This window comes from Cygnus atratus, chromosome 14 (assembly GCF_013377495.2).
Source record: "Cygnus atratus isolate AKBS03 ecotype Queensland, Australia chromosome 14, CAtr_DNAZoo_HiC_assembly, whole genome shotgun sequence".
Lineage (NCBI taxonomy): Eukaryota > Metazoa > Chordata > Aves > Anseriformes > Anatidae > Cygnus > Cygnus atratus.
The window spans coordinates 4,570,621-4,594,823 of NC_066375.1; the positions used below are offsets into that span (position 1 = coordinate 4,570,621).

The following is a 24,203-nucleotide window of genomic DNA, read 5'->3' on the forward strand; positions in this document are numbered from 1 at the left end:
AAAACCTAGGCCACATAAAGCACACACAAATTTAATATTTAAGCTTCAGAAGGCACAGACCTCAAGCTTATGAATGGCCCCACAGTCATGTCTCCTGCAGACTATTTACCTGCGTAACTCCTCCCCGTGCTCATGCTGGTTGGCAGTAGCGTCCACTTGTCCGTGATGGGGTTGTAGTACTCCACAGAGGCCAAGTTGCAGGAACCATCATCTCCTCCCACCACGTAGAGGAGACCATTCACTGCACACACACCTCAAAGCAGAGTGCAGACAGTTAGACGTGGGCTAACTGCTCCCCCACGACATTGCCTGCCATGTTTTGATTCATTCCCTAGCAGATACCTCATCTTCCATTTTTATTACTTTTTTGCAATATTGATTACTTATAGCACAACAGTCACATTAAAAACCATAGACAACTCCAACTAAGCACCGCAGAAAGGTTTATTGTGGTTACCTGCATTTCTTCTACACATATTCATGTCTGCTACTTGCTTCCAGGTGTTTGTTCCTGGATCATAGACTTCTACGCTCTTCCTGACTAGGGGACCGTCGTGCCCCCCGGTGGCATATAGCAGCCCGCTGAGAACACCAACACCTGCCAAACAGAGCCCAGCGTTAGCCAAACATATAGAGGAAGCGGTTGCAAGTCCCTGGATCTGCTACTGGGTATTCCCTGAGCCTCTCCAAGGCATTTCCAAAACACTACATGTGTCTCAATATCACCCAGCACATAAACAACTCTCCACTCAGCTGCCAAGCTGCAGGTACGGCAGGGTTGTGCAGTAATCCTGGAAGATGCCCTGTCTTCCAGGGCTGAGCCCCTTCTCAGATCTCAGTCTTACAACATTCTTCCACATTTATTTCATTTCTTTAGACTGACTTGCTCTCTCTTCCCTTTGCCTTCCAGAGAGCTGCCATCTTCATCCCCACCTGCCTGACATTTTCTGCCATGGGGCAAACTTGCTTTTAATCTGATGGCCATTTCCAGCAGCTCTATTTCTGCTCTTCCGGTTGCCTTCGTGCCACTTGGCATTTGACTATATTCAGCTTTTCACAACAATTTAATACTTCAAGAAGTCCATAAGCTAATCTAATCAAGTAAACACTCTAAGGCTTCTCCACCTGAAAAGCCTCCCTGTGTAGTGAGACGGGCACAGGCAGAGTGGCCATCCCTGCCGGGAGAGGACTGCCATTCCCTCCAGCACTGCCTGCACTGGGGCCACCGCCGGGATTTGGGGACGCTCGTCCTCTCCTCCGCTAGATGTCAGCATGAGGACGGCAATGCCGGGAGCTCCGAGCACGGATTTCCTTCTCCGAGCTGTACGACAGCTCAAATCATTGCTTTTGGTGTCATTATCAGCCCCTCCCCGGTGCCTGCTGGAGGGGCAAGTGCTGTGCACTTGGGTCACAACCAGGCCTTGATGTGCTCACCTTTCAGTTTGGGAAAAGCAAACTGTAAGGCTACTTGGCAGGCAAGGAAGAGCATTCGTAACACTAACCTTGCCACTCGTAGCTGTGCTCACAAAGCAGTGCTCAGAGCAGAGTGCTTTGAGCAAAGAAAACTCACTGAAGTCTACCTCAGTACAGGCATCAAGACTACAATCCAATCCTTTTTTCCAGCCAGCAAGGATACAAAAAAAAGTTTTAGCAGGGGCCATTTGAGTTTAATTCTGTTGCCTTGACTTGGTCTGCAGGTCAGCCAGTGCAGATGTGCTGCACCAGGAGAATCAGGGAAGATCCAGAAGGAAAACCCACCTGACAACCCCCAAATGACAGCAAAGAGAAGGCAGAGCAGCTTGACTTTCCAGTCCCTGGCTAAGCCTGCAGCTGGCAATTTGGAAAGACGACTCTCTGCTTACAAGTGAGATGCATCTGTTAGAAAAGCTACTTAGAAACACTGAACATTATTTCATTAATCTAGAAATTAATTTCAATTTGGCAGATTTTAATGAAGTCAGAAGAGCTGCTGAGAGCTTCCAAGCAATTATGGCTCTTCTCCTCATCAGGAGGGGGTGGATAACAGGTTGCGCTTGCCAACCCAGCAATACTGAAGCATACTTTTCCTTCCTTTCCATGAACAGAGGAGAGCCCAGTGATTATCCACTTTTAAGAACACATCTTGGAGCCAGTACCTGCACCACTGCGCCGAGTGCTCATGTCAGCTACGTAGGTCCATTCGTTCGTGGCAGGGTTGTACTGCTCTACGGTACTAAGGCACTGACGGGATGCTCCATCGTAACCGCCCACGGCATAGAGCTTACCTGGAAAAGAAAGACATGGGCATTATTAGCTTTACGGCTACGACTGACAGCCTCGAGTGAGGACAGATCCTTGCTGAGGCCCTGGGAGACCTGCCCAAACCTGCTGGCATGTCTGGGGAAAACCCTATTGAAAGGATCTGAAGTAGACTCACAGACAGGCGGGCCTGGTTTTAAAGCTGTAAAAACTGTCAACTAAGTCAAGGAAACATCACAACAGCAGCTTAATTAGAAGCCAAAAGCCCAGAGGGTTTTCCAAATGACTTGTTGGCCCTGGAGAAGAGGTAATATCAAAGCACGTTCTGCTGATCAAGCGTTTCCTCCTGTTCAGGTGCCACATAGCAAGGTGAGCTGTCAAAGGTCGATACTGTACATTAATTACAATATCACATGAGCAATAAATACACAATAGCTTCTTAATATAATACCTCCATGGAAACCTAGACCCAATTTTGAAGATTCTGGGCCAAATCAAAACAAACCAATGCTGCTAGTACAGCTGAGGCCAGCCTGTTTACTCGTGCCAAGTGATCTTAAGACAGAAGAAATCCCAGGAGACCTTCACAGCACGGTATGTTTATCCCCCCTGCAACTCAACTCAGTGAAACCTGGACAACAGCTACCTCATGAGAATATAAAAGCATAATCAGATGTCATGGGACTACACCATACACGAAACAAGGCTGATGCTACACCAAAAACCTTGTTCACAGACCTGACTCATACGCTCTCCTAGTCTCCCTTTATCACCTACCAACTTTGTACACAGCTCCACTCACAGCCTCCTCGGGCTGTGATCATCAGATGTTTGCAACTGTGCTCCTCCTGTGCTGTTGCCTGCTCCACACCGTACTAATTGGAAACTGTTATGCCATGCTAAAGATAAGGTCAAACAAAACATTTCGTTTGCTTCAGAACTGATTTTGCTAAAGGAAGCAAAAGGTTCCTATCTAAATTGCTCCTTCTCCTGGATCCAGACCAAGTTGCTCAGTTCCAGCTCGTTCAAGCTGGGTGCTGACACATACGTGCCAACAGCTGCTGCTGCGATCCTCAAAGCGCCCTCCCTGCTCACCTCGCCTACTTCATTCCCAGGCTGCCGCAGTATCAGCATTTGCTATCGTCAGTCCCTGGTCATTTACGAACCCAACTAAATTATGCCATGCATGCCTGAAAGCCTGATGTCAATAAACACAGGTTTTAGTATTCCTGCCAAACCACCAGCTTGGGCTGTGGGATGAACTATGCTCCTGTTCTCTTGCTGAGCAGATTTTCTGCAATGGGTGCTTTATCCACACACTGTCTGCTGATGGCAACAGTGTACATTGCATAACAGTTTGCTTTTATCAACCAACAGCAGCTCAAGAAGAATAAGATTCAAAGAAACCGGCACACACCTAATGGCACGCACAGAAGGCATGGGCTGGTCTCATACAGGCCTGAGGTTCTTGGAAAGCTACACACGATTTTTCACCAAGATCAGAAGAATGGAAAAAGCTACAAAGATTATGTCATATATAATAAATCTTTACCAACTGAAGACAACTTAAAGAACAGATCCTGCAGTTGCTTCCTATTGCACTTAACCATTCAGGCCCCCGTTTGACGCAGTAACATTTGCTTGATGGAAATGGCTGCTGATTTTCTTACCCTCCACAACTCCAACTCCAACACTGCTTCTTCTTGTGTTCATGGGAGCCACAAAAAACCACTCATTGGTTTTATAGCTATAGGCCTCAACTGATGCCAGACCTAGTTAAAAAGGGGATACACAGGTTTTCTAATTAAAAAAAAAGAGAAGAGAAAAAGATTGGTGTTGCACTTTCATCTGCCTTCTACCTCCTCCCCAGCCTGTAATTCCCCCCACACTCCTACAACCCAATTTTGCAGTCCCTTTCCTTTCGGGCTGGGGCCAGCATGTTAACGCCACTTCTCCAGCAGCTGGAAAAATTGTTATCACATAGACCCTGTCCCGGGACACCAAAGTGGAGCAGAGTCCAGATTCCAAGCCCAAAAGTCACATTCTTCCAAGCATTATAAAATGTCCACACAAAGGTTTAAAAATTACCCCAGACCCTGTTGTATTGTACTCATCACCAGCTGAGATAGTCAGTTTAAGGCTAAACCAAGTGGCAAAGCTCTACAGCAGAGGTGTGAATCTAAACACGCCATTTATGCCAAACTAACTCCCAGACGCACATACCCCATAAAATGCCTTGTTCACATTTCATTCACGTTACACAAATTTTAACTAAAACTGGGAAAAATCCCTCTTTTAAGAACAGAGTAAGAATGTTCGCATAAAGAACAAGACTGAAAGAACCGTATCACTCCAGGAAAAAAGCCTTGGTGAGACATTCTGCAATTACTGAAGGGTCAGAGTGAGCATATGGTTAGGTATAACACAATATGCCCAGTCTCTGGCTCATTCTCCATAGAGAAATTGCTCTGGAGCCTCACTAAAGCTCTGCAAACTTTGCTGGGGACTCTGAAAACATTGTTTTGGATCAGGCACTGCCTGGTTTCTGTTCAGTCACCTACCTGTGCTGCCATCAAAGCCGCCCACTGCATACAGGAGATCGTTGAGCACAGCCGCGCCTAAAGTGCTTCGTCTTTCCTGCATGCTGGCTATGGAGGTCCACTGGTCCTTCACGCCGTCATACACATCGACCGTGCGCACCCTTAGCGACCCGTTAAAGCCCCCGACAGCATAAACATTGCCAGCCATAAATACAACACCTGGTAAAAGAGCAGAGGGATTTTATGGAGGTTTTACAAACATGTTAGGAACCAAGCATCATCAGACGTCTGCCAGGGTGTGTAAGACAGCAGGGAAGAGCAGAACGTGTGCAAGTCTTGAGCATTTTCTGCAGGTTAGGAGCTCTGGAGCCGAGCATGATAAAATACATATGTCATAAGGATAGTGAAATGCACATAAACACACAGCAACATAAGGCACAGATGGATTTCAGATCCGAATGAAAGGTTTTTCTGAGTCAGAGAGGATACCAAATGGTGATCCACATTCACATCCATCTCGCATGTCTTCAGATGAACACTCAGCTTACAGATCCAGTCTCCATCATCCTGTAAGCCCACCGAGGGCCTGACTCAGCTCCTGTGATTTTCACTAGGAAACCAGCAAGGAAAACTGGATGCCTGTGGGCTTCCACGGCCAGTGGAACAGGAGGAGGAGGGGAAACGGATAGAGGAACAACCAGGAGAAAGAGATGATGAAGCAAGGGGACAGGCAGAAACAACCCCTATAAAAGCGGGATATCCACCTGAATGTGAAGGACACGTGCATAACGACGGAGGAGAAGGAATGGCAAAGAGCTGTTTGAGGCTGGGGGCAGAGAGGAAGGCGGAATCATAGAATATCCCGAGTTGGAAGGGACCCATAAGGATCATCAAGTCCAACTCCTAAGGGATTGAGAACACAACTGTCCAGCCCTGAAGAGCTGCACTGGGAAAATGAAGAAGGCTGTAAGTTCCCATTACCTGCTCTGCATCTCCGGGAAGGAAGCTCAGCGACCTGATCCCACCGTTCCTCCTCAAAATCATAGCACTCCACACTGCGAATGGCTTTGGGCGCTTGCCCGCCCACCACAATCATCACCTGGAGAGGGAAGATGAGAGCTGGGACACCTCAGACATCAGCCCAGGCAGCTGCTCTCTGAAAAGAAACCATCAGCACAACCTGGTCTAGAGCACCTGCCACCTAAACACTGCAAGGCCACCAAAAGCCTCCGCAGAGAGGGTTATTTAAGTCAGTTCTATTCTTGGGGAATAAAACTACCTACCTTTTAATGCAAACTAAGTGTGGCAGCCCCCATTAACCCTTCCTCACTGTTTCTGGAGTGGGCAACCTGCCCTATTTCCCCCCGAAACACAGAATTGCTTTGTACCACCGTGCGTGTAAGGCTCACTGCACAAGTATTTTTAAGTGAAGAAGATTCCAGGGTAACTTCCACAGCCAGCCCACTCTTTAGTCATTATCTCCATGGTGGTGCTAAAAATAATCGATGCCACTTAGCAAATAAAACCTGACAGCTGTATTGCCACCTGCAGGGAAGATGACACTTGGGGAAATCAGGACTATTAAGACCCAGGGATGCTGGACTGCTGAAGGAAGTGATTTGTCAGCTTCATTAGGGCCTTTGGCTCCAACGTGCGTTGATGCAAATCTAGTAATTAAGCCTTAAATTCTTCACATTAGGGAAGCGAAAAATCTGCGTGAAGGTAATCAACAGCAAATCTCAGGGGCATGAGAAATCCTCTGCTGGGTCCGCCTAAGAGCCCACCTAGACCTAATCCCCATTTCTAGCAACAGAAATCAGCGGACCCTGGGGGAAAACAAGAAGACGTGGACCACGTGCAGTGTGCTCCTTCCCAGATCTGTCCTGCCTGCCACCAGCAGCCAGGGGCTCTCAGCTCGAGGGCAGCCCACCGGCACATGCACAGGCAGCTTCCGAACCTCTAGCATTTACAAATGTCTCTACCTGTACTTTGTTCTGAACACGTTTCCTTCTGCCCCTCCACAGCTATGGAAAAGGAGGATTCGTTCCCTTATCACAGGGAACAGCAGGAGCAAACACTGCCCAAGACAATGCGATTTTTACAAGGCCAAGGAGCTGGAAGTGAGGTAAGCGGGCTTCAAATATAGTCATAGACGATACTGGCTTTAGCCTCTGCAAGGCGCCTGCGGGTAGCTGAGGGGATAAGATCAACACCTGAGGTCACTCAGGTATGGAGCTCAACCCCCACCACAGCTGCTTTAAAAGCACAGGGCCAGACAACCGTCTGAAGTATTGCACGAGTATGAAAACAGTGAACTGTTTGATCTAGAAAGATGAAAACACGACCTTAGAAAGCAAATTCAGTCCAAGTTAGCAGTCTAACTACTAATTGTGTAACAGTCTCCCATGGAAAGCTACAGAACTTCAAACAATTACAGACTTGAGAGATTTCACAGCAGGACCAACAGATGAGCTCAGACTCTCAGCACCTGGACTGCTGGAAGATCAGCACCTTCTCCCATCTCTTTACAGTTAAAAAGAAGGGAGAACAGACCCACAGAAAATTTGGGTTTGTACTCAGGTCATGCTAAAGAATATGTTGAGAACCTCTGCAGTCACTCGATCACTGTTCATTTCTCATCCTTAACTTCTTTAGTCCTTGACAAAGGGTTACGTGGCCCTTCATGAAACCCCCGAAGCTATCTTCTACCAACTTCACTTCAGTGCGAGCAGGTAGAATAGACAACACACTGACATGCTCTACAGAACTGCAATTTCTTGACAAACCTTTCAGCAGCTGAACATCTGAACACTCCCTCATAGCATAGATCTCATACACCATGCCACAGAACAGGCTCCCTATTATTTGTCCTTAGAAAAATAACACAGTATGGTTTTGACATCTTACGATCTCTGAAAAGCTTGTTAATAACTTCAGTGACAGTCTGGTGATGAACTGCATTTATCTCTGGGGCATGGGTTAAACAGTTTCTGTTGTCATTTTCTCCTCACTAACAAAGCAGAGGCCAGAGCATCACATGCCTCTGGGACAAACGCAGGGAGTAACAAGGATTATTTATTCAGTAGCTGCTTTGAGTCTATTGAAATTTGCTTCAGACTTCCTGCTCACATGTCTGGTTGCTGTTGTTTCCTGCTTTCCTGCCTTCTGATTAAGGAGACAGAAAAATGACAGGCACCGATGGTGATCCTCCCCAGCAGGGCTCCACCACAGCACTAGGAACCCGCAGAAACCTCAGCAGCTCTCCAGGCAGCTGCCTGCAGCCGCTGTTACCGCAGGTCACTGATCCTCAGGCCATTGCTCCAGGAGCAACGGTCGCTCCCCAAACCACTTGGGGCTCACAAAATGTTTTGAGAGCAGAGCCTTGTCCTTGGGAGCAGAGATACTGCTTCCTCTGTGGGTTTCTCGTTTATCAAACTTAATTATACATCCTCAGTGGGTATAGGCAATACCAGAAGAGGGAGTAAAGCGATTCAAAGAATTGAGTAGCATTATTCAACCAAGATCCGTTTTTCCAGCTGATTTCCCCAGCAGGTGATGGCACGCTCCCCTTCCACATCAATGACTTTTGCTCTTTAACAATACTGATGTAAACTCCTGTTATCTTCATTGACTGTATTAAGACCTGACCTCAGCTGATTTTTGCTTGTGTCTGCAGCCCTGCTCAGCCTCAGCAGATGATAGCTGCACATCCATTAACCCCTAGTATCCAAGCAGCACCAATTATAAAAAGACAGGGCCCATTCTCCGAGCAGTTCCTTCCCCTGGGCTGCTCACCCAACAAAAGGATTGAGGACTGGCCATAATATATAGGAAATACAACACACATCCTGCTGTCGGACTTTCCTCTAATGGGCTCAGAGCAATTGAAAACAAAACAATTAGGAGTTAGTAAAAGTACTGTGGTAAGCCCATAAGCTCCTTTCAAAGACAGAAAACGCCACCAGTTATACTGTGAGAGGTGTCATGAAGTGACATTTCCCTCCTGTTTTTGGAAGGGAACTCAGCTTACCTTTGGCAGGCTAACAGGAGTCCTTGGCTTCGTTCTGGGATTCTTGATCAATTGCCTTTGATCCAGAGGAAGCAAATGGTATTTCATGGCCTCGATAAGGAAGTCTTTACACGTGTTGTTATTTTTGATTAAAGCTTCTTCTTCAACTGTCTGAGAACATGCACACACATGAAAGATCATTTAAAGTTAAGGACTTGGTATCTCAGGTCAAAAGAGAGCTTTGCAGTAAACACACTGAAACCAGAGCTTCTTTTCTGAAGCACCAACACAGAAAATGCAGAAGACGGAATGCCAGTTCTTTCCGAAGAAACAAATGCATTAACATCCAGGCTCCCCTTCTTCGAGTATCACTAAACAGCAGCAGTTCTCCCTCTATTTTATCACCCCCTGTCAAACACCTAGTATCTCAACACAGGAGAATTTACCAGGAGTTTGGGTGCAAAATAATTTGAGTAAGAACTTTTAAGGAGAGGCAATATCTGTTACCAGATAAGAAGATACAGCTGAGACAGACATGGGTGCATCTCACGTGTATCAATTTTATTTCAATTGTTGATTTTTTTTTCGACATACGCTGAAAGCATAGCAGTCAAAGAGCCCACCAGCCTCTTCTTCGTGGATTCTTGGCTCATTATTGAGGCCCAGATCCCAGGAATTAACTTGTCAAGAACAATCTCTAAGTCAGACTCCAACTGACAACTTATCACCTGCCAGTCACACAGACCTATCTCCATAGATCCTGCTCCTGCACAGAGCACTTCTTAAGCCAAAACTATCACACATGCACTAGGGAAAAAACTGTACAGCCCTGTAAGAGCATGACCTGAATATTTTCTGGGTAAAAAATCCTGAGATATTTACTTTTAAATGCTTCCACCAAGACTGGCAGGAGCTTAGCTCTCAGCACTGCCAGGCAGAGCACAGGTCACATTTTGTAAGAAGGTTTCTGTGTGCATGCATGTGCACACACACAGATTTCAGATTCCACCCGGTTTTTCCATTATTCCTGTTTACAGACTGAGCTACATGCCAAAATACTCATCTCAGAAGCAAAGAGCCAAGACATTGATTAAGGAGCTACCATAAGCTTTAGTGCAATATTAATTACTTATTTGCAGACTAACCTGTACAAGATAATCTCTGGGCAAAAGGGGCAGGCGAACATGCTCCATCAGTTTAGCCATGTGCTCTAAGCGAGACTCCTTCTCATAATTTATCCAAGAAATAACCGCTTCAAAGACCTACACAGATAAAAATACAATTAATGTACAAAAGAGAACAGGCTTGCAGTCACCTTCCCAAAATCAGGAGCATTGTGATTTCGCAATGTCAAAGGAAGGAGATGCAAGATCCCTATCAAACAAACAGATGAAAAAGTCAGGACAGTATGCAAAGAGCTCAAGCACCACAGTAGCCAAGAGGCGAGCTGACCGTGCATGCTAATAAGCAACTCCGTATCTCGATGTGCTGTATCGCTCTCAGAGCTGAGCATGTGTCCAGGACAATCATGCACCTCTTGTACAGTAAGGAGTACTGGAAGGCGGCCAGGAAACTTAATTAGCCTTTTGACATTTGCGGTGGCCATTATTCATGAAATCAGCCACAACGATTACTACTGATAAGAAAGATTACCCCTCCTGAAGGAGCCTGCTCTCATGGCAAGTCGCTGCCTCACCATCATATTTAACCCATGCACCAGTTCCCCCCAACCCAAGAAACCCACAGGACAGATTCACCCCACTCTGCGCTGCATTTATTTCACCGCTCAAAATGCCCGGATACTACAGGCAGGGCTGCGCTTCCCACAGGGAAACAAGGGCACGATGGACTTCTGGTCTGAGCCCAAACGTAGTTTTATTTCTGGATGCAGCCCGCGCAGATAAGGACCCAAACTTTGGCTCCATGACACACTGCGCACAAACAGCCCCCTGCAGCAGAGAGCCCTGTGCAACGGATAAACGCGTACGGAAGTGTCCTACGTGATCCATGCATGAATATGCATGCACTTATATAACTGTCAGCCACACTCCTCCCCAAAGAAAGGCCTAAAAATGTCACTGGGAGCGTAAAAGGCTTCCTGAGAAAAGGCACAAAGGCAAGGGGGTGGTGCAGTCTCAGATATTGCACAGCAGGATATTGATCCTCGCGGTGGAGTTTCCTCACAGAGTCAGAATTAAATTCTGACACTTAACTCGTGCCTACGCGCAAAATGATGCCACCGATCCTGCTCTCCAGTTACTGGGGAGGGCCTGGGTGCATCCCTCCCGCACGCAGCCCGCGGTGCCGCTGCCCCCTCGCCCCAGCGCGCCCAGCCCAGGCCCCTGGCTTCAACTTCCCTCCGGGGTCACCGCCTGGTCAGGCCAATTTGCAAAGCTATTTTTTCTTTCTTTCCAGTCCCCCCCAGCAAACCATTTCTTTGGTCCAAGGTCAGTAATTTGACAGCATTAACTTGAACCTAGGGCACTGCCTCTCGGTCCCCAGTTGTTGCCGGCAAATGTATTTGCAGGAGGCACCGACGGCCGCTTCCTCGCACAAAGGAGAGGCAGAGTGCAAAGGGGTTTCCTCCTCTTTGCTGAACTATACACTTAAAAAAACAAGTCAGCAGTAAAGCAGGAGCCTCATTTCCTATGCCAACAAACGCTCTTGCTGAACTGCTTGGAATTCAGGAAGCTGCAGCAAGGATTTCAGCAACGCAACGGGGAGCCCTGTAATCAAACCCCAGCGAGCGCAGAGGAAAATAACTACTCCAGAACCTTGAAGTATTTTTAAGCACAAATAAATAAACAAACTATTTCACTTTAGCTACAAGGCATTTAAAATGGAAACTAGGTTGTTAAGAGATTTTTAATTGCAAATGAGCATGGTAGGAGCATAAAGCAATGTTTAGCCCACAAACATGCTTTTCATTAACCTCTTCCGCACCAGCAGAACAGGTCACTGGACTGGAATATATCCAGCTGCAGATCAAGATGACAATGAAAAATCGTTAAAGGGAGGTAAAGCAGTGGGTATGAGGAATTAACCGTCTCCGCAGCGCTGGAGACCATTCCAGAGGTAGGCACACGCTGACTACCCCGCTGTGCCTACTCCAAAAATAACAGAAATTTTAAAAGTCACCCACTGGCATCTCCTATTGGCTCTGATTTTAAGAAATGGGGAAAAAAAAATCTGAATCTGAGACACTGATACATTTTCACAAAACATTTTCCCTCTGCAGGGAAAAATCCAGTTGTGAGATGCTCCCAGCACTGAGGACCAAACTCTGCATCAGCTCCTACTGCATGCTAAGATGGGTCAATTAATGGGCTCTGTGTAAAGTCCCCAAAATAAAAAATCCCAACTCTCTCAGAATTTTTTCATCACTATTCTGAGCTGGCAGAAGCCATTTCTTGAGGGCTGGAAGCCCCTCCATTTCACTCAGAGTTAGTAAATATGAGCAAACATGATTTTTTAATAGTTTTTCCTTGCTTGCATACACTGCTATAATTACAGAGTAAATTAGGTCAGGTGCAGAAAGCACCAATAAAGCTGCCTTCAAAGTACTTAACTATAGCAAAAGGAGCAGCCATGGACCAAACCCAACTTTTGTCCTAGGCCAGAAGGACCCGTGCAACTGCAGAGACTGACAACAGCAAGGGGGAGAAGGATAGAAAGGACAATAATCTCTGATTAAAGGGGAAAATTCCTCAGAGTAGTCATCTTACAATTATATCATTTCTGTGGCAGCAACCATTTTTTGTAGTCAAGGGATATTGTTATTGTTTTGTAGCCTAGGGATATTGTTATGCCAAAATCTGTTGAGGTAAAGAATACATTTTATTAGGTCAATTAGTATTAGTTGGGGGTGGCAGAGGAAGGGGAGACGGTACAAGCTTTTGGGCACACACCTGGTCTGGAAGCATATTAGGGGCAACTCTGCCCTCTGGGGCTTGCTGCCTTCTGGCCCTGCTGGGACTCAGCTGTAGCTCTTCCACCTCTGAGAGATGGGAATGCCCTGGCTCATGGGCTGCACACATGGGACATGGCAAGAACAGGAGCCCGAAAGCCTCTCACGAAGTCTGGTTGGGACAATTTAACCCTCAGATGTTTGTAGCATTTGCTTGCTTACTACATCTTACTGCTGAAAAATAGTTATACTCTGTCATGCACACACACATATAAATGTGTGTGGAAATGCACATATAGATACACACCAAACGCATTAGCAGATAGGAAGAATAAAGGTCAGGAAAACTGCTCGTCTGTCACACCGAAGCTAATACAAAGCAGCAGCCTACCACTCTGCCCTCAATTTTCAGCAGGTCTTTGGACTCCAGCACATATTTCACGTTTATATTCAAATCCCATTCTCTGCCCATCTCCTGTTACTGGTAGCTGTTGTTTTGAATGTACAGCTTACGCTTCCATTTCCTTGCACTGACTTGTATATTCAACTTTTAGAACCATCTACAGAAATACTGGCTTGATTGTATAAAGCTGAGAAGAGGGAGCAGACACTTTGATTTCTCTGGGCTCAAGGCCAATAAAAGCCTTTTAACAATGCTGCACAGGACTGGAAAAAGTGGTTACTAAACTTGCACTTCCCTTTGCAGACGGCTTGGTTCACGCAAAGCAATTCTGCCTGGAGTTCACACTATTTGTTTTTTCCCTTTTGGCCCTGCCTGTGTGGCACAGAGCAGCACCCCACCGAGATACCCACACTGGCCCAAGCCCTGCGGAAACGCGCTCCCAGAGCCTCCCAGTTTGCTGGCTGTGGATCTGAACAAAGCGTATCTGCATCCACACCTCGCGTGCTGCAGGTTTCCTGGCAAGCTTCGTGACCCGTATGGGCCCAAGCACATGCACATCTGCAGCACGGATGGACTGGGCAGGATGGGTGCACACACCTGGGCCAGCTGAGGACACAACAGCAGCACCCAACACACCAGGGTCCAGCCCCACCCCATCAAAACTGGGGGCCCGAAGTTACAAGACAAGTGACCTTCAAGCTCTTCTGTAGCCTCTACAGGTGTCCACCTCCTTGTAGTGATGATTCAGAGGGAAAGACTTGAAGCACACAGCCCAGAAACCTGCTGCAGGTCATGACAAAGAGGACCTGGAGTTCCCTGAGTGCCACAACCACTGCTTGAGCTCCTTTCTGGGACTACAGACAACATGAGTTGGTTCAACATTTCAGCCTCAAAACAACCAAAACAGTGCCTTATTTCCCTCTTCCACTAAAAAAAAAAATATATATATATATTCATGATGTTAGAAAAATCTTTCCTTCCTTCTCAGTTGTGGACCTCCTTTACTCGTTCTGTTCAAGGTGCAACAGAAGGCAGTACTCCTCCCTGGCCTAGAGCAATTCACCTACTTTTGAGGTTTTACAACAGGTAATATGAGCTTTACATCAACAACAGATGGGAGGTTCCTAGTTGGAATTCAGTTCTGTCCCCCAGGGCTTTTGGAAGAGACACAGATCTGAGAATCATTACTTCCTATGAAGAACAACCAATTGAAGGTCATTTTCACGTATTTCAAGGAATTGCACTATTTTAAATTCTCCTTTCGTAAGCTCTGTTAGAAAACGGCCCCTAAAGAGCATAACACGAGAACAGTTTCCAATGTAATATCTAGAAACATTCAGCATTCTTAAATTCACTGTTGCTATATGATTTACTGTACCTTTTCTTCAGAGGAGACTGTGAGCTTGTCACTTGATATTAAACTGCAAACCTGGTCCAGACTAAGGCTAAGAAATTCTTCTCCTAGCATCACCTCAGGAAAGTGCTGCTCTGTTCAACAAATGAAAAAGGGGAACACAAAATTATAATGAAATCCATGCTTTAAGTCAATGGAAGGGCTACAGCATTCAGAGAACTGCTATCGTTACAGCTCTGGGCAACCAAGACAAACAACACACTGCAACTGAATGGCCGAACAAAAAGAAAACAGTCTCAGAGGAGGCTAAGAAATGAGATGTTATTTGAAGTAACACAAGCTCCATGAGACTCTTTTGTAAATGGCAATAAAACATAAAATGGAACTTAACTTTCTGCAAAGCCACGAAATACTTTCCAGTGGCAGATATGATCACTAGTGGCAATTGAGAAAAGCGTCGATACCTTCCCAAAGCAGTAAGTAACCTGGCTACCTTGAGATTCAATTCTTGCCCATTTCAACAACCTACTCAGAAGCAAATCTGCTCAACACTTAGATGAGAGGCTCCATCAAGGGTGTCTGATATTTGCAGTTATTTCAAGCAAAGCCCACTTTCGACATGCACCAGCCGAACACAGTTTGGTGCACACAAGCCAGCAGTGAATAGTGAAGGCTCCCTGAGCACCCAGCTGAATCTGTGTGCACGAAGGGACATAACAGAGAGATAGGCAAGAGGGAAGCCTCGTCCCACGCACACATACGGGATCAGTTCTTCTCCCCTTCCAACTTTTTATTTTTCCCCAAAAACATATAAATTTCAGCTTCCCCCTCTTCCAAACCCTCAGCATCTATCTTCCAAGGCAGCCTTGCCTCTTCCTACTCAGACTGCAACCATACACATTTCTTCTCCCTTTTTGCCTCCAAATTCCTCCATGCTGTAACTTCAGGAGCCACCTGAAAACAAAATACAGCCATTCACATCTCTGGCTGTAATCCCACACTGGAAGAATTCAGTTTGCAGCAGAAGCCCAAAAGGGATCATCAAATCTGTCATGCTTTACATCTAACCAAAGGGCACTAGGAAATAATTACTTTCTAGGAAAGAATTTCTAGGTCAAAATGGCCATTAGCTGGTTGAGAACAATTTTAGTTTTCCTAGCATTTCTTAGAAATACACATCAATTTAAGCTCACCTGCCATTTTCTATGTCTCATTTACCTTTGACTGAAACACAATTCTCAGCCACTTGATCTGAAGCAGTTTTTTTCAAGCCCTAACCCCTTTAGCTTTGAGAAGTTCAGGCTCATATATCCAAAGAGCTCCCTCTGCAGCAAGATCTGCCTTTTGATTTCATCTCTGCAAAGTGCTTTTCCTGCCAAAAAACAGCACTGCGGGGACATAAGCTGGCACAACTTCCCAAGAGTATCTCTTTGGAGATCTCACCCAAACAACTCCTTACCAATGCCACTGCTGCAGAGGGCACTTGGGCTTCCCCAGCCACAGACCCCTTTAGTCTGATGGGGACCAAAAACACCACAGCTAAGCCAAAGGCTCTGATTAAAAAGATCAATAAAGCTTAATACTGTGTTATGCTGGAAATCATATATAAGATCTAATGAACTACTCTAGCCTTAAATACTTGAAAAACAGGAAATGCTCCCGACACAGTAATCTGCATGCACTCTGACTTCTGGACACAATCTCCTGTTCATTCTGGATTGGCATCTGGCAGTAGAAAGATATTTATCTCTTGCTATTTGTTGGAAGCGAGTAAAAATATTTACTGATTTTAATAAAGTAACTTGTGCCTGCTTCTATCCAGGCAGCTCCCCTACCTACTGAGGTTATCCATTGGCCAGAACCAAGCACTTCTCAAGGAACTGAGCTCACGCACGCAGGGGCTCTTGAGCCTGGGACCTCTGTCTTTGTTTAATGCTGTTACATAAACAACATAGCGAAAAGAATTTTAATGGCATTTTTATTAATGGAGTTCCATTAACATTACATGGGCTACTGTACTATCTGGGACTTATGAAGGCCAATAAAACAACAAAGCAGACTTTCTAATTGCCAAACAACCAAATAAATATACAGTGAATGCACTGCTTGTTGGGTTAAAGATTAAACAGGGCCTGGAAGCAAGGATAATGAGATATTACAAGCAAGCCTTTACAAAATTAACCATTCCATCCAGGGTACCTTTTCCTCCAGGGGATAATACAGCCAAAGCAGCTGAAAAAGGTTTTACTTTTATTTGCAGGAGAATAGGGGAGGACTCGGTGGGCACATTTTTATTCCACTGAGCCTACTTATGGTCCAATTGAGGACAAAAACATACCCAGGAAAATGGTGCAGGACACAGCAGGTGCTCTGGGAGAGAGCAGGTGCATTTTTGCCTATATAAATAGACACAAAAGCAGAAAAACAAACTGAGTAGAGAAATTCTGATCAGAGGTCAAGGGCAACTGTCCCAGAGGAGACTGGAAAGTGCAGGGGAGTTAGGAGTACAGGCCCACTTGGAACAGCTTTACATTTACAACACAGACGAGGAATGCTGACAGCCATTGCCTGCGCCTACTTATTGCAACCAAGCACGCCCGCTCTCAAGGGATTAAGGAAATAAGAGTTTATCTACCCATGGTGTAAGCTACCATTGCTCCACGTATCAGAGGCTCAAACTGCATGACGATTTGTTTTAGCTGAGTGTTCCCATTCCCACCCACAAGATTTAATTCTGCCCACTGCCAGTTATTCCTAGAGTGCACAAATCCCCAGCGACTGCTTCCTGCACTCAAAGGGCAGCACACCCTTTGAGAGGGCAACGGGTGAACACCAGCACTCCAACACCGTGCTGCGGAGCAGGAAGCCAAACAGCTTACTAGGAACCCTCCTAGAAACTATCTTGCAGGCTGGGATCCAGAGGATTGTACAGTTGGATTTCTTGTGTTTTGCTTTTTAAACCTTCTGTGCATTTCCCTGCCACCAAACTACATTTCACAATTTTACAAGAAGTCACAAGTCTACAACACAAAGTATATTCCCTTTCCTGGTCTAATACTAGAAGCATGACGAGACCAACCACTACACACTGATCTTGCTCAGCCTATGAGTTGCTGCACCTGCAAGCAGGTTTACCTCGACAAACAGACGACCTTTTCCTCACCTGCGTAGGCATTTGCCTGCTGCAGCAGCTCGGTACACGCATGCACATCTGCGAAAGCTCGAATTCCAAGGCAGTTCGTGGGATGCAGCTGGGATTGAAGAAAGTCACAGCAGTTTTTTCTAACATCCATCAGCTGCAATAAGCTAGCAGCTGGCAACAAAACCTGGAACAACAAGAAAGGGAAATCGGAGATAGCAACAGAGAAAGTTTAATTCCCAACTTGCACGAGTTAGATGCAACCCCCCTCCAGACAGGGACACATCACTGTGGGGTGTGAGAAAGAAGGTTAACGTTTCAGCAGTATTCATACACAGAATTTTCCGTTCTCTGAGAGATGGAAATGGCTATATTGTGATGGGCTGAGAGCAGAGCTCTTCTCCTCAAAGGACTTCAAGTTGTGTAAGGGGAGGACAAAATGCAAACAACCAGGGACACACCTGAATCTCTGCCTTTGCTGCAGCTAGGTCCTGCCCACAGATTTGGTTTCCCCTGAAGAGCTTTATATTATTTGCATGTTTTACCATCACATTCAAAGCTGACACCACCCCAGCACCCTCAAAATCTCGAGCCTTCATATTTCCATCAAAACCATGCTGGCTTTTGAGCATGGTGCCCAAACTGCCCCACTAGAAAGGGAGACAGCAGCAAGCTCGAGCAGGTTCTGGTAACAGCAAGGCTCTCAGGAAAGATGGGGCCAACTATTCAAATCAACAGCCCTGTTCTCAGCCACACAAAATCTGTGGACACCAGTGCTGTGGTTCATGACTGCATCTGAAAATGAGGTACTGCTTTGTACCTACAAAACCAAGGGCAGAAAAGAGAGACAAAACTGGGTCAGGACTGCCACATCTGCTGGAAAGACCATCTTGGAGGTCAATGAGCAAGGATAGGAAGTAGAAAATAACATCGGTCGGGATGTTACAGCCTGTGACATCAGCTACTTCCTTTCTTATGTCTTACAGCAACTGCAGACGTTTCTGATCCCAGCTCTTCCGTAGCTCTGGCTGCTTCACACATGGTCTTCAAACCAGGCATCTGTGCTCACCATCTGAGCACAGATTTCCGGAAAACTACTTCCAACCCCAAAAAAATGTGGCTGTTAAACAAAACAAGCAGGTTAACAGCACTCACCTCCTCGAATCTTGATGGCAGAGAAGGGAAAAAGACCTCCCCTCCCTGCCTGCCTCCCCCCACACTTAGTTTCCCATCAGGGCAGGACACTCACAATTCACTCACCCCAGGTGTTTTCTAAGCCTCTGACACATTCCAGCTCCAGCAGAGACCCACAGTACCTGACTGCTGCCAAGCAGCCACCTCAACAGGCAACAGTAAAAAAAAAAAAAAAAAAAGAAAAACAATTAACCTGGGAGCCCATTTTGCCCCAAGCCTCTTGACGCCAGGAGGAGATTAGTTTGTGGTTTTGATTAAATCGAGATGGCAACGCTCTTGCAGTTTTGGAACCTAGCCGTGAGCAACTTTCTACCTGGCTGAACGAGCTCCTTCCAGCAGCAGAAAGGTGAGCGCCTGGCTTGCACGATGGATGGGAACTCCCTGCAGACTACCTGTGACCAGCCAGAGCTTCCTCCAAGCACACCCTACCATCAAGCGTGCCTGCAGATGCAGATGCCTAGCTGAAGCGTTTGGGGATATTGCCTCTGAGCTACTGTCAGTGATACCCACATGCCACATCCCCTTGGACATCCCAGTACTGCTATCCTGCAGCCTCAGGCTGGCTTGACAGGGCAGCAGAGAAGCAGCCTCACACCACCGCAGTTATCGTGAAAGGAGCATTATCATATAATGCTTTAGAAGTAGGATAAAAATAGCTTATCAACAGATGAGTGGATTTTCTCTTTCTTATTTCCCAGCTGAACATCTTACCACTCTACTTTTTTTTTTTTTTTTTTTAAACCAGGGAAGGCAAAAAGCAAGCAAAGGATATCCGCTAGCACAATGTCTGTTTCCTTTAGAAATAACAAGAGGAAATGCCCTGCCTAAACGTGCAGCAGGACCAAGCTGCAACCCCATTAAAATCCAGGCAAGTTACTCACTTGGGTCTGGATTTGGCTTTTAATATTTGAACTCCAACTACTGTGAACAATTTAGAGCACGTACTGTTCATCTGGTTTCTCCACCAGATCAGCCTCCTCACCAGATCCAGTCGTCTTTCAAAACTCTATCAAAATTACCTGCTATTGCTACCGAGACTGATTTCTTTGCTAAATAAATTATGTCCAGACCTCATCTATGGTACAAAACAGCAATAACCATCCATTTCTCCAGCTGTGCTCTCACTCCGCAGACTCTGTACCAGCCTCAAGTGTAACAGAACATTGTCTGTGCAATTAAACACTTTCATAAACCTTTGATGTCTCTGAACCAGAAACATCTTTCAGCCAAAAGCGATCTGTGTTGCCGTGAGGTTCATTCCATATTCAGGGCATTAACGCTAGGCTTCAGAGACTGGGGTTAGTTCCCTCCTCTGCCATGCCTTGCAGGTAACCTCAGCCAAGAGGCAACCTGCACTATTCTTCTGCAAAACGGGGCGAGGAGCGTTCCCCAAAGCAGAGACATTAAAGCTTTTAAGCTGCTTTGACAATTTAGTCAAATTGGAGGCCAAAAAGGGTGTTGGCTGTAATCCTCAGCAGTACATCCACGGCCACAGCTGGGACCGCACATCTGCCCAAACAGGGAGACAGCTCCCGGGGGAAACCACGAGCAGAGAAACAAGCAGAGCTCACATTTGCAGGGCAGGTTAAATGCTTGGTTTTTACTTAATAGCTCAACAGTGCACATGGAACAGAGATAAAACGGCATTATTGTAATGTGGCTTTCCAGCGTAAGGAAGGCAATTAAGGCTTTATCACTCCCCAGTTGCTACCAGGCAGTGCCAAGCGTGAACAATGGTGCTTCTACTTAAATGCTCCACCTGGGGTGAAATAGCCAAGGCAGCGGCACGCATGGCAGGATCAGAAAGCCACAAACCTCTCCAGGAACAGGCATAAGAGGGGATACAGGGATGAGAGAGAAAACAGGGGAGTAGCTTGCAACTTCCCTCCTAATCTACCTTCTCCAACTTCACTGCACAGAACAGCTAAACCGTCTCTTGGTAAACAGTTGGATAAAAAAAGTGGAGGAGCACCTGCCAGGCTTCCAGCACAGTCCTCTGATGCCACACACGAGTTTCTTCTCACCTTTCTGTAAGGCCAATCTCATCTAGATGACTTCCCGAAGGCTGAAAAGGTCCCCCAGCCCACAACTCTGCCTTGCTGTTGGAGGACTCTCCAGCACCCCAGGAGGGTGACGCAAAGCAACGAGTTATTACAGCAGGGAGAAAACAGACCTGATTTATTGCATCTCCTAAAGCTGAGCTGAAAGGCGCTCTGCAAACTGTACAAGCTGTAGTTGCAGCTTTTGGAGCGCACAGAGGGACGGGAGATGAAATGACCCACTTAGCACCCTTCATCATTGCAGTACCCAAACTTCTTTTCTGCCCAAGACTCTCCTTCCTCTGTTTTGAAGTCCTAAGTCCTTTGGGAAACATGAGGTGGGGAAGCACACTTCTGAAAAGGAAGCGCTACAGATGCTAGCGAAGCTTTTTTCCTCCTTTCTCGAGACATTTTTTGTTATGATTATTATATTTGAATGCTGACAGTTTCAACATCTATTTCCCCCGGTCAGTTGATTTCTAGACATCTCTTCATTTTTCTTTCCACGAGCCATACCTCAGACTGCAGTAGTGTACAAGGACACCACGCATGTGGTATGCTGCACCTCATTAATAGGAATTTAATCACGAAATCAGGTTAATCAGGACTTTTCCCAGGGAATCATTACAACCCTAATGGTAGTGACTTTCTTAATTGGAAGGGCAATTCTCAGGCTGCAAGTAATTAAGTGCCATCACTGAGGATGGGTACAAAGTGCTGAAGGAGGACTGTATTCACTGTCTACAGACAGAGGTTCGGGTGTCTTTACAGGAGCTCCTAGGAGAATGAAAGGCCTCCCCCCAGATCTCCATTCAGTGTCACAGCCAGCCTGGACACACCAACCCCATGATCTCCGGCGGCTTCAGCACTATTTCTTTTCCAAGATAAGCACACCAAGAACCTTATGAATGCAGATGTTTACCACACTGCGCTTCTGCGTGGAAAAGCACTTTTTCTTTGAAGCGGAAGCCCAACTGGATCATTTTTATAATTTCTTGCCTTCCAGAAGGATATGGATTCCCACAGGTGCAGAAAAGTAACCTGTACCTGGAGAGGGAACTCCACACACAACTGCTCCAATTCTTGTGTCACTCGTTTCACCTTCAGATCAGGGACAGCTGTTGACTTCTGTCATCAGTTTTCTGCACTTTCCCCCCATTGTATTTGCTCACGGATGGAAAACCTTGTTGTTCAAGTCTGAATAAAACCTTCCTCCCTGAACGACAACAGCTCTGACCCACCTCGCACTGCCAGCCCATCTGCAGGATGTTGTGCTCCAGCAGCACGGCACTGTTGGCACAAGAGCACTGGGCTCTTATTTGCAGTGCAATATGTCTCCTGCCACGCACAGAAAACACCAAACAAAGACAAAGCCAGCCAAAGCAGCCAACAACTCACCTGCTTCAGCAACGTGAGTGTGAGCATCTCTAAGCCTTCTAATACATGGCTAAATAATTCTCTAGCATGCTCTGAGATAGATTTGCTGGTTCTCCATACGCCAGCACCAGCGGAACAGCTTCGGGCCACCTAACAACCAATTAATGTCATATAACAATCTTTTTTCTTGTAATTTCTATAATGGAATTAACTGGCATGCATACCCAGAAATCACTTCTTCCATCTGCTGAAGAAGTCTGAACAACTGGGTGTCAAACTGCACAAAAACCCTTTGATGCACCCTCTTCCAGCTAGGCAATCGGAGCTCCGGACATGAGATAGCTGCTGGGAACTGAGGAAGTCTGACGACGAGACTGTGAAGGAACATTGCTGAAACATCGCAGACCGGCACCACCGAGGCACCCTTCCAGCTGGATGGCTGACGGAGCCGTGCAGCAGGAGGACGTGACAACGTAAAATACCAAAACTGCTCACGTCTTCCTAAGGCTGCCATTGTTAATCCACACCGAGGGCTTAATTGTTCACTTCGGTTTGCCTTTACCTGGGTGAACCTTTCTGAGGAATCACAGAATATTCTTTTATGTAGACTTTTCTCTCTGCGGCCATTAACCTGTTTATGGCATTCTGTTCAGTGGTTAAATACCCACAGACGGTATGGAAATTCCTCTTTAATCTTTCTATGGGCTTCATCACAAAATTCTATCAAATTCCACAAAACATTTTCAAGACAGACATTTTTAACATAACAAAATGGTCTAGTCAGTTGATCTTGCTCTAGATGAGCCTCATTTCTTATGAATTAATTTACCTCCAGACTAAAGAGTTATTCACAGTGTGCTTATTTACATAAATCGTGAAGAAAAGGGAGTGCTTTATTAGACTGGGAAAAAGCTCATTGCCTAAATCTTAGTATTCACCAAACATATTTTTGATCATACCGTCCGAGAGATGTGAGCCAAAATATGAGGACAGGCACGGCTCTTGACTTCAACTCTCTGTAATCCCTAGGCCAACATAAGGCAGAATACAGTTAGGTTTCACTAAAAAAAATTATTTTTCTGTTTGATTGGAAATGCAACACCTGGACTTCTTGGGGCAGGTCTAGCCTGCCAGTGCAGAGCAGGCTGGAGCTGGCCGTGCAGCCACCCTACTTATATGCAGGTGCAGCTCTACACGAGCACCGAGGTGCTCTCGTGGGGGAAAAGCTAGAGCACGTGCAGTAACTTCAAGCAAGCCTCTCTCCATGCAGACTGATAGGATCCAGCACGCCAGATGGCAGCTGGAGCTCAGCACATCCCACGTGCCGAGTGGGTGCTTGTGGCCACCTAACAACCAGAGCAGGGAAGGAACGCATACGTTTCTGAAAGCACGTGGATACAGTCTTCACATTTCCCCCAGGAAGAGATGGCAGCTTGACAGGGTGTAAATGTCGTTTCTCCTCCAGCAACAGGAGACCCCAGAAGTCCAAGAATCTACTCTGCTTCCCCACTACATGCTACTGAAGTAGTGCAGGAGCTCACATCCTTACAACCTTTGCTACACACTGCAGTTAAGCACAGGACCTTGCAGTGGACAGGTAGCTCAGGGGGGTTTGAACATCAGCTTCTTTGCTGCAAAGGCACCTTGAAGGTCTCCTCACCGGTGGTCCCCAGGGGCCTGGCTTGCACAGCCTCACCGCAGGACAACCAGGGTCCACAATCTGATGTGATAAGAGCCTGATGTGACAAGAGCCAGGTCGAGAGCAGGCCAGAAAGACAAGTTTGTACCACTGGAGGGCAGAAAGAAGACACCCACAGGCTTGGGTCATGAAGGATGGCCCAGGGCTTAGACCACAAAGCAGACGTACGTCAGGTTTTGCAGAGTTTCCTGCAGGAAGAGCCACACGCTACAGCACAGCAAGAACCTGTGCCCTCCCTAAGGGACCAGAACAGGCGAGCGTGTCCCATCCACAGCAAGAACTCAATTTCACGCAGTAAAGGACT

At 46.4% G+C, this 24,203-nt stretch overlaps 1 protein-coding gene across 4 annotated transcripts in view; it reads right to left on the bottom strand.

Moving 5' to 3' along the window:
- The window catches only part of KLHL3 (kelch like family member 3), a 100,974-nt gene that overhangs the window by 4,520 nt on the left and 72,251 nt on the right, over positions 1-24,203 (bottom strand). For all 4 annotated transcript variants that reach the window (XM_035560798.2, XM_035560797.2, XM_035560795.2 and 1 more), the window contains 10 exons: positions 17,615-17,777; positions 14,476-14,585; positions 9,933-10,049; positions 8,809-8,958; positions 5,760-5,877; positions 4,800-4,997; positions 3,909-4,010; positions 2,136-2,264; positions 458-598; positions 110-253 (listed from right to left, as the gene is read on the bottom strand). In XM_035560798.2, coding sequence (XP_035416691.1) covers positions 110-253; positions 458-598; positions 2,136-2,264; positions 3,909-4,010; positions 4,800-4,997; positions 5,760-5,877; positions 8,809-8,958; positions 9,933-10,049; positions 14,476-14,585; positions 17,615-17,777 — 1,372 coding nt within the window. The remainder of the gene's footprint in view (positions 1-109; positions 254-457; positions 599-2,135; positions 2,265-3,908; positions 4,011-4,799; positions 4,998-5,759; positions 5,878-8,808; positions 8,959-9,932; positions 10,050-14,475; positions 14,586-17,614; positions 17,778-24,203) is intronic.